The sequence below is a fragment of the Rhinichthys klamathensis genome, unplaced genomic scaffold, assembly GCF_029890125.1.
Source record: "Rhinichthys klamathensis goyatoka isolate OS25496 unplaced genomic scaffold, OSU_Roscu_1.1 h1tg000059l_1, whole genome shotgun sequence".
Classification (NCBI taxonomy): Eukaryota; Metazoa; Chordata; class Actinopteri; order Cypriniformes; family Leuciscidae; genus Rhinichthys; species Rhinichthys klamathensis.
Window position 1 is genome coordinate 9716287 of NW_026606604.1, and position 13233 is coordinate 9729519.

The 13233-nt window shown below is 37.4% G+C and overlaps 1 protein-coding gene across 2 annotated transcripts in view; it reads right to left on the bottom strand.

Moving 5' to 3' along the window:
* Positions 1–13233, bottom strand: part of agap3 (ArfGAP with GTPase domain, ankyrin repeat and PH domain 3) — a 113205-nt gene that overhangs the window by 65573 nt on the left and 34399 nt on the right. For both annotated transcript variants that reach the window (XM_056249288.1, XM_056249287.1), the window contains exons 7-9: positions 11497–11624; positions 10176–10331; positions 5699–5782 (exon numbers count right to left, since the gene is read on the bottom strand). In XM_056249288.1, coding sequence (XP_056105263.1) covers positions 5699–5782; positions 10176–10331; positions 11497–11624 — 368 coding nt within the window. The remainder of the gene's footprint in view (positions 1–5698; positions 5783–10175; positions 10332–11496; positions 11625–13233) is intronic.

The following is a 13233-nucleotide window of genomic DNA, read 5'->3' on the forward strand; positions in this document are numbered from 1 at the left end:
CTCCCGCTGTTCTTTTAAGAAAACACTCACTGAGCATTTATCCCCTAAAGTCCAGCCAGGACAAACACTCCCCGGCCAGGGCTGGAAGTGCACAGAGGTGTTTAGGGGTGGGCGGCAGGGAGCACAGGGGGTTTGGGTGGCCTGTTTTGGCTTAATTAGGGGATTAGGGAAGATTCCTGTGCTCTTTACCACTTCCTGTTGGGAGTGAGAGAGTAGGAGGGCTCTGATGTGTTAACCGGCCAGCCTGACACTGAAGGGGACTAATCCACGTGAAGAATACACTACTTGCTTAACATCAGTTGCTGACCCGGGGTCAACTGGGTATCATGGTGTTTACCCGACAATCAAGTCCTAATCCTCTCCTCGCCTTGATCTGATCCCTTCACGGATATTCTCTCCTAAATACAGCTCTATCAACTCAACCACTCAAGAAGTAGTATTTAAAAGCAGTTGACATTACTACATATTATATTAACTACAGGAATGTAATATAAAATTATATATAACAAGTCAACTTTTTACATTTTTTATATATACATGCATATGGCCATATGTTTTTTTATTTATTGTATTTCACATTATTTTATTTTAAGCATCTGGCTGACGGTTTTATCCAAATGCTCTACAGGCCATGTGTAGTAGTATTAATATATATATGTAGTTAAAACAGTAAATCAAATTAAATTAGCAAAGACAAAGCAGTGAAAAATAGCTCAAACAATACTCTGCCAAATGCATAATAATAAAATAAATAAAATAAAATGTAAAAAGTTGACTTGTTATATATAATTGTGTAAGTGTCAAACAATAATCTGACAAAAGCGTCAAATAAAATATAATGTGAAATAATACAAATAAATTTAATAGCAAAAAAGCTAAGAAAAATCTCAAAGAGTTGTCTGTCAAATGCATAAAATAATACAGCAAAGAAATGTAAAATAAAATATGTAAAGAAAATTTGACTCGTTATATATATTTTTAAATTACATTAATGTAGCTCAAATAGTAGTCTACCAAATGCATAAATACGAAATAAAGATAAAATAAAAGTGATATATATATATATAAAAGTATGCAAACATAGCCATCATATTTACTTATACATTTCTCCAGATTTGCCTGATTGACTAATCCTGTATAAACACTGTAAAGGAAGCATGCGTGAGTGCTTTGGCCAAGCTTGTATTCTTGCTTGTATTTGGTGTTCACAATATATTATGATCACTATGCTGGAACTGTCATTTCATAAGAAGCAACCATCTGTTATCTGAACTGCCCTTTCATTATTCATTCAATAATGCATGTGTTCCTACAGAATTCCTATCGGTTTGCCAATCAAATAAATGAAACGGACAGCCGAGTGACCTCTTCTGGCAACGGCTTCTGTGCACGTACATGCGCGTCACACTAGTCACGTTTGTTTCCAACAGTCATGGATGCATAAACATGATCGGTGAAGTCACACCCCACAGTGCTGAAACAGATCAATGCTAAAGGAGAGAAATATGAACATCTAGCATCAATAAAAAGAATATAAAGCAAGATGTTCAGGGCGGATTTGTGGATCTTGGAAAATGACCTCTATGTACTTTGATACTTTCAGATATTTCAATGAGAATGTTTGTTGAAATGTGTGCAATCTATTCCTTACTAAAAAGTACCATTATAAAACGTACCAGGTTAGCATGTTTGCCAGGACATATCACTAAGGTAATACCACGTTTTTGAAGATAATGATGGTAATATCATGATGGTAGTATTTGAAGTTTTCCTTCAAGTACCAATTAAATACCATTAAATATGGTAAATAAAATTAAGTGTCATGGTATTACCATCTGACACCCTCAGTATACTATGGTACCACCATAGTACTTTAAGGGGAATATATTACTATCATGAATGCAATTTTTCTTTCATTTCTTTCACTAATTTAGAAAATTTATTTACAGTTTAATAAATGTATACTTTAAATTATTTATACATCATGGTAGTGTTTGTTGTATTGCCTTTATGTAAATAAATAATTAGCAGTACAGTAAATCTTGAGTATAAAATGGTACAAATAATATAAGAAATTTCGGTAACGCTTCCTTTTACAGTCCTGTTACCCATGTACTTACTATAGTAATTATAATTACTGGGTAATAACTAGGTACTAACCCTAAACCTACCCCTAACCCATGTACTTACCTTATATTAGCCAGTACTTTCTAGGTAAGTACACTGTAAGTACACGTAAGTACTGTACTGTAAAAGGAAGCGTTACCGAAATTTCAATGAAAATAACCAGTGAATAATGGGAATTACAGGAAGAAAAAAGGTAAAAAGCAGCATTGTTAAATGCACATTTCACTTAAATATAAACTTTATATAAAATAAATTAAAACTTAAGTAAAAAAACAACAACTCTAAAATCCCCCCCAAAAAATCACCCTAATGCAAAGGGTGGTTATTTACATTAGACTTTTTTTTTATTACTTTTTTACCACAACCTACAGCCCAATAAGCCAACATAAGTATACAAACGCCATGCTGAATGCACACGCACCTGTCTGTCTTCTATCTCCTAAACCAACACACACACACACACACAGATCCCTCTCTTCCTGAAGCTCAAAAAGACATGTCTATCATCATGATGGCCTCAGTTCTGTGGTCAGCGGAGGAGAGGAGGGGGAAAGAAAGAGGAACTTACTGGGATTAAACACAAAAGCCTTGTGTTGACAGTCTCCCTGTGTCACCCCTGAGCCATCACTGCTATTGTTGTCCTTATTTACCATTTTTACTGATTAGGAGGGATGGGGGGGTCCACAGTGTGTAATTTGCCCAGTGGGAGGTAATTATACTCCCATGGCACTTTGATCTTCCTGACTGTGCATTTGACTGGCCGGGCAATCAGCTCCATTGAAAGGCGTCCCACCATGGCCAGCGTCCCCCCTCTCCTTTACTCTCTCTGTGACTATCCACTACAGACAAACAGATTACAATGACTGCTCTTAAAGGGATAATCTTTAAAGCAGGAGTGTAATTGATGTACAATGGAGATAGAGTAAAGGAGGTTGACTAAGAGGAAATAGCTGTGTGATATGTTAACTGTGAGAGGGACGCGTCACCCCCATCATGTTAATGCTATGATCCATATACATTTATATGTTCCTATAAATACATTTTCTTTCAAACTGTGCATTCTGACTAATAATAAATACATAAATACATATATTTCCCCCCTAACCTGCAGCAGTCCAGTGCTCGTCTACTCATTACCAGTGTTTTTCTCTTACTGATCATATTTCATAATTGTTGACTTTACATTTTTAAATGAGTTTGACTTGATAAGAAGGATTGCTTGTGTGCGCTGTTATTCCAGTCTTTTAAAATATTTGAATGAATGAATAAGCGGTACGTGCCTTAAATCAATTTAACCATGTTAAATATTTCAATTAATCTTAAACAGAAATGATCTCAGCATAGAGGAGAATGACAGTCAACTATTTTTAATATATTAAGATTTTTAAGCATAAATGTAAATTATATACAGTAAAATGATTGACAATAAAAAATGACAATAGTTATTAAAATATGTAATGCAAATAAATAAAGGTCTCGCACTCTTTAGCATGGCGGTCACTAGTTTAGACGAGCACTGACACCCTGTGGTGAAATAATGGCGTGTGTTTAACAGACGCTGCTTTCTCAGACCGGCTTGGGTTGGATTAAAACTTCATGTTCTGTTCATCTTTACACAGTAATCATCAGATTATCTCTTCTCCTGTCTTTGAACATGTCCAGGTTTTTACATATTCTTGCAGACACTCATGTCAGGTGGTGTTTAGTCAACTGGGTGACTACAGCACATTGAAAACATACATAACCAGAAATAAATGAGCTGTACTATTTCAAAACGGAAGTGCGTCACAAAGCTCAGTGCAAGTAATCCATTGACTGAGATTAATATACTCTTCAGATCTACAATTTAACATGACATTGCCTCAGGCAAATTGTACTTCAGGTACTTATACACAATTTATTTGTACATTTATTCTCACAGCACACAACAGAAACTTGACTACACGTGACTACAATGAATCACAAAATGTACTAAACTTTTTTTAAATTACCTTATTTGTAAACTATTTTTAAACTTTATTACATAACTACTTTCAATGATTTCTAAACTACTTTTGCAAAACATTTTGTTCAATATATGTGAAATATATATTACATGGAAAGAATTCCTCAAACACTTTTGTTAAACTATATCTAAACTACATTTGTTAATTGTGTCTTAATGTCTTTCAAAATACCTTATTTGTAACTATTTCTAAACAAAAATCTTTTTTGTTATTTTGTTATAAAAAATTTTTTTTACCTTATTTGTAAAATAGTGTTTAAAAACTCTCTAAAATACTACAAGGAACGAATTTTGTAAACTACTTTGAAATGAATTTATTGTAAAATACTGCGTGGAGACTATTTCTAAATTACTTTTATAAACTACCTTATTTGCAAACTCCTTTTTAAAAACTATTTCTAAATTGCCGTTGTTACCTAATTCTAAAGTATTTTATTAGAAAATGACGGTGTAAAATACTCTTGTAAACTAATTTGAAATTACTTTATTTATAAACTATTTGGAAGCCATTTTCTAAACTACTGCAGCAGGATTTGCTTAAAGTCAGAGGTTGCATGTGATGCTTGTCCTAGGAATGACTTCTGTTCAATGTGACCATGCTGATCTCTGGCAGGGGTTAAAGGTTAATGCTAGGGTTCATTTGAAAATTGAATCAGAGGCTCAAAAAACAACAAATGAACGAACAACTCTGCTAAAGAAAAATAAATCTTTGACAGCTACTCCATCAAGTACTCCCGCCAATTACTAAGATGAATCCTTTCAAAATCACATTAGCTCTTTCTGACGTCAGACGAGGTATTTCACTAAACTGAGTTTCATTTCTGTTCAAACACATACATCAAAAACTGACTGTAATGTAGAATGTAATGATTCTTAAACACCTGTTTCTACTGAATGCTATAAGTAGCCAAAAGTTCTTATACATGATTAAACAACATGAAATAAAAAAAGCAATGGATACTCAATAATTGCACATTTCCCAAGGGTGGCCAAATCCAAAATTTGTTGGGAAGGCTGATGATTATCTAAGAAAAATAAATTATGAACTAAATAAATGAAATATATCCAACATAAAACCTAAAAAAGAAATGTAAGGGTTCCAAGACCATTTTTGAACATGTAAGTTCATGGACATTCAAATACATCATGGCAAGAGCAGACTAAGTATAATTATCCAATATTTTGCAACTAATTCACAAAAGAGATTTTGGAGCTGAAAGTAAGTCATTGTTTGCCAGATTATTGTATATGTAATTGCATATCATATAAACTGCCACCATCACTGCCAACAGGTTACTATAGATAAAACAAGAATATGTAGACTTAGCTAACATTGTGTTGTACTGACATCTGTTGGTCGCACAAAGAAACTGAATGAGAAAGCCTAAAACAATCAAGTTCATTTCAGTTTCAAAGTCTTGCCCTTTTAGCGCTGATACACACATACACATCAAACATACATAGTAAAACACTACTTAAGATATTGACATTTAAAAAAACTGTACAATCCTATCCTATAACAGTGTACTTACCTCATATAATGAGTGTACGAATAAGGTGACGTACCTGTTTGATGGGTATGGCCCTTCCACTCCCTATACTGTCAGTTTTACTCTCAATGCTCTTTGTCTGATCACTGGCTTTCCGTGACTGCAAAGAAACAAGACAAGATGTCAGTGCAAAGAACAAACTGGGAACATACATGGAGGTGGGGAGGGTGTGTGTGTGTTGTGTCTTAACTCTAGTGTGTGTGTGTGTGCGCAGGTGAAATGTGTGTCAGTGTGTTGTGGGGGACAACAAAAAATTGCAAGAAAAAGGCTCAAATTAACGCGCAAGCAGAACGGTGCAAACATACAGCAGCACATTGAACGTGCAGTATATATAGATACATATTTACACAGACCAGGACAGACACACAAAACAAAACGACAACGGAAAATATCAAGTTCGACCAATAACGAAACACAGGAAGTCAGAACTAAACCCCCTCAAGAGCTCTTTTGCAATCTTTGGCGCCTCCCTGTGGCTTTACCAACCACAGATGCAATAGATTCAAACAATTCAAGAACAATAAATGCAGTTTTATATACAAAAGTGAGGAAAAACACCACAGGTTAGTAGGGGGGGAAAGGATTCAATTAATACAGTGCATCTTTCCGACGGCCTCCACCTGTCAAAACATTTGATAAACACTTCCAGGTCAGACGAGAGAAAAAAAGATGCAGAATTAGGGTTAAATTCACAAACATTTCCAACAAAGCAAATTCAAAACGTTAGGGAATTAATTGATACATTTCAGATCTGGATTACAAGACGTCTTCGCTTCCAGGAAGTGGCTGGAAAATGGCATTAAGGAAAGAATAAAATGTTAAACAAGGAATTTTCTCACACAAAATGAACCAAAAACATCCACAATGCACTCATACCCGACAGACAACATCATGGTCTCATACGAAACAAGATGAGGCGCTCATTCGCAAATGGAGAGAGATATGGTTTCATCTGCTCAAATAAACTAGGCTGATGTGTATTTTTCAACAGTTTATTTTCGTTTGGATATATACAGACACCATACAAATCAAGTCACAGGTTTACGTGGAAATAGTCAACAGGCAGAGCCACACATTGCAGTTCCCACAAGAGAGAGTTTGACTAAAGAGGCGCTGTTTCATATATCTCATATATGTATAGAATATACTTTCTATAGAATACCATTGGAAATCAAATTCAATACAAGATATACGGCAGTCTATATTTGTCCATTATTGAATGATATAAAAAACGAAACAGTGTGCAACGCATGGAACAGTTCATCTTACCACATTGTCATGAAATAAAAAAATGAATAAGCAAAACAATTAAATAAAAGAACTAAATAATGGCTCTGGGTCACAAATAGATACTACATTCATACAAGTCGGTGCATTTCCGTCACGCTTCTCTACGTTTATGAAGGCCTTCATATTGTTCAGACTTCACACCGAGCGAGCAAACCGCGAGCGGGCGTCCCCGCGACACCTGCATCAACTAAACAAGCAGCTTTATAAAGCATCACAACGCAATGTGACGTCTCAGGGTGTCATGTGACATCGTGTTAGCTTCACAGTTAGTTGGTGGTCAGCATATCGCTCGGCACGAACAATTAAGCTATGTCATCCGGAATCCGGATTCACATCTTTTTATCGGTGAGGGATCCGTCGCTATGCCGGCCGTGCAGCATCGGGACCTCGACTAGCATCACATTCGAGTATGACGTGCTTTACAAAGCCGCAGTCTTGTTAATAAAGATGAACGGAGACGCGAGGTGCCGTCTGTGGCGCTCGGTGTGAAGTGTGACTAGCTAAACTAACCCATCAGACACAGAACTCAAAAGAAAAACAGGAAAAAAAAATTGAAAAACAAAAAGAGAACAAAACAAAGAATATCTTGGCAAATCTCCTAGCGTTTGGAATTACCGCAAAAGTTCTGTCCTTTTGAATTGCGAAAGCATCCTTTTTTCTTTTTTCTTTTTTTATTAAATTTTGGGTCACGATGGTGTTGTCGATGGCTATAGTCCGAGATTGTTCAGTATACAGGATAAACATTTAGCAGTAAAATGACTGATTATGATTCAGTTCAATGTGTTCAGGTAACGAAAGTTCGAAATCTGTCTTTTTCTGTCCAACCAATGTCCTTTAAACTCAACCATGGCTGCCAAGGGGCATGTGTCCAAGAAAGCCATGGTGATACCCACGATGCAATGCGGGCTATTAGGGGGAATAAAGCAGCGCTTGTTTGCTCCTCCTCACGGAGGACCCCCTCCCATAATGCATTGCGGTCGTACCACCACCACCACCACCACCAAGGGCTCATCTAATTGAGGAGAAGCTGGAAAGCCCTTTTAGTTGAAGATAGGTTGGAAACAGAAGAACAAATCTGGAAATATCGACAAAAACAGTTCAACACTTTGGTCACGGGGAGCGTGGACAGAAAGGTTGTAGAGTGAAAAAAAAGCAATGGATCGTAAAAAATGCTAAGACATCTACATTGGATATGATGGCAGATGTAGTATGATTATTGGCTTTTTACAGGGCAAAGAGTGATGATGTGTCGAGAAATAATAAAATAAATCAAACCCCTTCCTGTGCTCTTGTAGAATGAAAAATAAACAGACGCCACAACAGACCAATGACAAAAAATGGTCGTTTTTAAGTATCATGGAAGCACTGTGCTTGGTTTCCTGTCCTCTGGTGACATCTAGTGGCAAAGACACACACTTATGAAATGATAATAATGAGGGAATGGTATGAATTATGAGGTGATAGGAAATATTACTAAATCGGCAAACTGTTCTTTTTATATGATTCAATAATATTTAGTCTTTGAATTTTTTTAATAATATTTTTAACAAAATATTTCATTTATGGCTTTCTTTCAAATGTAAATATTTAATATTTTATTTTTTATTTAATATGGAACAAATGCTTCATTCTGTCTTACCTTAATTTATTGGCACTGATGTGTGTATGTATATATATATATACATAATTTAGTTTCTTTTTTCTTAGTAGATGACCATCCAAATGTGGTTATATCTTATAGTCTACTGGTGGTAACAAATTTACTCTTTCACTATGATCAAAAAAGACTATGATTATAAGGCCACTCTTGACTTGGAACAATAAAATAACATCAAACATAAATTATATTTACTTGATTAAAAAAACAAAAAAAAAACTGCCGAAAATTCTGGTGCTAGCTAGCAAAGACAAAACAAAGGCTTTCCTCATTTTTCGCATGCTATTTGGAACATTTTGCTAAAATTTGGCAAAAAAGATCCAATTGGCAATGAGATGACTGGTTAGAGATGTCATCGAAAGGGTAAATTAGTGAACGGTCCAGATCTCCCAGCCGTCTTCTGAACGTTGTCGAGAGGCTGCGTGGCCCCTCCCTCTGGGTATGGCTCCTCCCACACTCCCTCCCCGCCCTCACCCTTGATCCCGCCCACACGGTAAGTCTGGTTCACGGGGCTCCTCAGAAGGTCATGAGTTGAAACTCCCGTTCGCTCTGCCACTCGGGCACCCAGACGGGGTAGGTGGCGTGCTTCGGCTCCGTCACGCGCACCGGCAGAGCGTCGTGTCTCGCGTGGATGGGGTTAGACACGACCTAGCAGGGAGGGAGGGAGAAACAGGACAGGGGAAGCTAGCAAAAGAGCCGGCACTGCTGCAGCCAATCACCTTGCAGGATCCTTTTGATTGGAGGAGAGTTTGGGGCGAACGGGGACAAATTTAATTGGTTATGGTGGGGGGGATGGGGGTAGGGGTTGATTGGTAGTGGATCTTGATAGGTTAGATTGGAGATGGTGGTGTTGCTAGTACAGTAGTACAGTGTGTGTGGCTCTGCCTCTCTCTGTCTGGCTCCAGCGGAAAGACACGCTAGGTGAATGTCTGTTAAAGAAGAGAAGGGGGCGGGGCTTGCTAGGGAATTTTGCTGATTGACACAGTGAAATTAGGAAGGGCAAAGGGAAAACTATCAGTATAGAAGAGGGGAGGTATTCAAATCCATAGTAGATAAAAAGCTAAGTTCCCTTGGTGTACAGCTTTCAAAATTTACAGTGTATAAAGGACGAGGCAAATCAAAATGGCGGAAAAATTAGCGTAAATTGAAGTGTCTTGCCTTTTCCTAAACATCTCTCATGTTTTAATGCTTGCCTCCCCGCATTTACTGAAATATGTAGCTATAAAAAGCATGTGGGTCATGCGCTTCTGTGGTAGCAGAGGCAGGAGGGATTCGGTTACACTTAGTTCTGTACCTCCCTCTTGTGGTCAGAGATGGCATTACTCTCTCTGGCTTTGCCCTCCACTGCCCTGGGCTTGAGGGGAAGGGGGTGATGAGAGGGTACCTAAGGGCAGATCCACTCACTGCAGACCTAGAAACAGCTTCTCTCTTGCTCACTGGCCGTCTGAAAGCAGCAGGGGCTGCTGGGAGATCTGCAGTCAGGGGAAGTCCAGCACTCTCAGTAGTGGGAGTGCGTGGTGCTCTGCATTAGCTGCCTCATACTTACTGTGAAGATATTGGAGCGTCGTTTGGACTGCTTGCGGATGGGCGTGGGAGTGTTGGAGGCGGCCACTGTCTCGATGCGCATCTCCCTCTGGCTTATGCTGGGGGTGGAGGGAACAGAGGAGGAGTAATCGCTGAACGCACCTCCTCCATTAGCAGCCTGAAACAAACAGAGGGAGGGAGGAAGGGAGGGAGGAAGGGAGGGAGGGAGGGAGGGAGGGAGGGAGGGAGGGAGGGAGGAAGTATAGATAGATAGATAGATAGATAGATAGATAGATAGATAGATAGATAGATAGATAGATAGATAGATAGATAGATAGATAGATAGATAGATAGATAGATAGATAGATAGATAGATAGATAGATAGATAGATAGAGATGGATAGAACAACATTACGTTAGATAAACAGATATAATGACAGATAAAATGAAAGATTAAATGAACAACAGACATAACAGACAAAAACAGATATAACGATATATATAAGGATAGATAGATAGATAGATAGATAGATATAGATACAGACAGACAGATAGATAGATATGAAAAGAACAAGAGAGAATTGTAATATAATCAGTTATGATTTCCTGTGCACTGACATTCAACAAATTTTCATTTTAATTCATAAAGGCTTGTTCTTGCATCCTGATTCTCATACTTGCATTATGCATACATAAATATGGACTGTGCAGAGGGTTGTGGGCAATATTAGTCCATTATGCAATAAGTACTTGTGCTCACTTTAAAAATCAATTTATGTAACTTTGGAATTCTATTTCCAAGGTACTATGATTTGGGACAGACCAATTCTAATTTGACACACTAATAGTATGTATAGTATGCAAAATGAGATGCAGCCCAAGCCATACTATTAAATTAAAAGAAGCAGGCAAGCTTTAGTTATTTTAGACTGATCAGAGTTTGTGAGATAGTAGAAATCTGAATGCTTAAAGCAATTGTTGTAGATTCAATCCCAAGTAGACCAGCCCTGGTTTTATAGTAGAATAGCATTTACCTTAATAGTTTTTTTGAGTCACTTTATCCCTTATAATAATGTACCGTGGTAAACCTATTTCTGTATTAAATAGCATAGCTACTACAATTACTGTTGTAAAACTATAATAAATAATTTTGTCATTTTATTTAATTTCTTTTGTGATTACAGTTGTTTTTAAGTACAAATTACACTGTTTTGGTGAAAATATGGTCCATTTTTGGAAGGCATATATATAATACTGTATATCATTTTTTCCAATTCTCTTCTCTGAGATTCACCTTGCAGTTTGAGGCTGACCCCGGATCAGAACAGATGGCCCAGACTCACCTGATTAATGTGTACAGAGGGGATGGATGCGGCCGGGACAGACGAGTGGCTGGGAGAGTTGGGCAGAGATTTACACGGACCAATCGAAAGCTGCTGTTTTTTCCTCAGCGCCACCACTTTCTGAGCAACTGCAATCACATATCATAAACATTTCAACTTTGAAATCAATCTAAAATATCTAACATCTACATGTATCTAAATCACAAACAAATATTTGACACGTCCTACAGATCGTAGGGTCGGTTTTAATACTGGTAGAGACATTTTAAAATGAAAACGAATAACATAAAACAATGTTTTCACCTATGTGGTGAGATTGCCTGCCGGGCTAAGAGTTTGGAGTTTTTATATACACTACCTTTCAAAAGTTTTAGTACTTTTAATCAGCAAAGATGCATTAAATAGATTAAAAGTAACAGTAAAGACATTTATAATGACACAAAATATTTTTATTTGAAATAAATGCTGTTCTGTTGAACTTTCTATTCATGAAAGAATCCTGAAAAAAGTTGTTCACTGGTTCACAAAAATATGAAGCAGACAGTGCAACTTTTTTCAACATTGATAATAATCAGAAATGTTTCTTGAGCAGCAAATCATCATATTAGAATGATTTCTGAAGGGTCATGTGACACTGAAGACTGGAGTAATGATGCTGAAAATTCAGCTTTAATAACAGGAAAAGAAATTCACTATACAATATATCCAAACAGAAAACCGCTATTTTAAATTGTAATAATATTTCAAAATCTTTTGATCAAATAAATGTAGCCTTGGTGAGCAGAAGAGACTTCCTTAAAAAAAAAAACTAAAAAAAACTGACTTTTACCAACTCAACACTTTTGAAAGGTAGTTAAAGTATGCAAGTATTTGTCCAAGATGTATGATATTTATAAGATGGTATGATATGAATATCATGTATGATATTTACTTTACATTCAGTGCTTATTATTTTGCAGGGAGATGTTCATAACATATGCATGTACAATTTTTCAGTTGTAATTCGATTGTAATGACGCACACAAGGTTTCGTCCACAGCAGTGAAATGTTTTCGTGCAGATTAACTGCATAAAACCGGGAACCCTGGAGACCGACAGTACAGTGTGCCTACAGTCATTGAGCAAGTGACTCAACATTATTCACTTCTACTCCTCACAGAAACAAAGAAAGACAGGAAGAAAGAAGGATGACTTCAATACTACAGACAAACGAGAGCTGCATAGAGGAAGACTAAGCGAAAGGAACCAGCAAAGACGAGATGATGTTTATCCGTCTGTTTTCAAAAAGTCGAACGGATCACCGTCTCCAGACAACAAACGCATCTCTGTCTTTTAATTATTTCAAATGCAGCCCGAGGAGGCAATTACACGCAGAAGAAAACAGCAACCGTCAACACACCAGCAATAAACGCAGGGCCGAGAGAAATCCATCCTGACAACCATGATATTGGAGAGCGCGGAGGAAACTGAAACGCCGCGGAGCAATAAAGCTGCTGGAATTAACGCGAGGGAGGAACTCTCATATGGATATATGGAGCAGCTACACCAGAATACATGTGCGGATGCTTGATAAATACTTATGTAATGTGTATTTCTAGGTGTTGTGAAGCCACTCTACCTCTGGCAGGCGGCTAGAGGGACACAAAAGAGATGTGTGGGCAGATCTCTGTTGCTTACTCAGCAATACATTCATGCCACATGACGACAGTGGGCGGAAGAGAGAGCGCTATCAGTGAA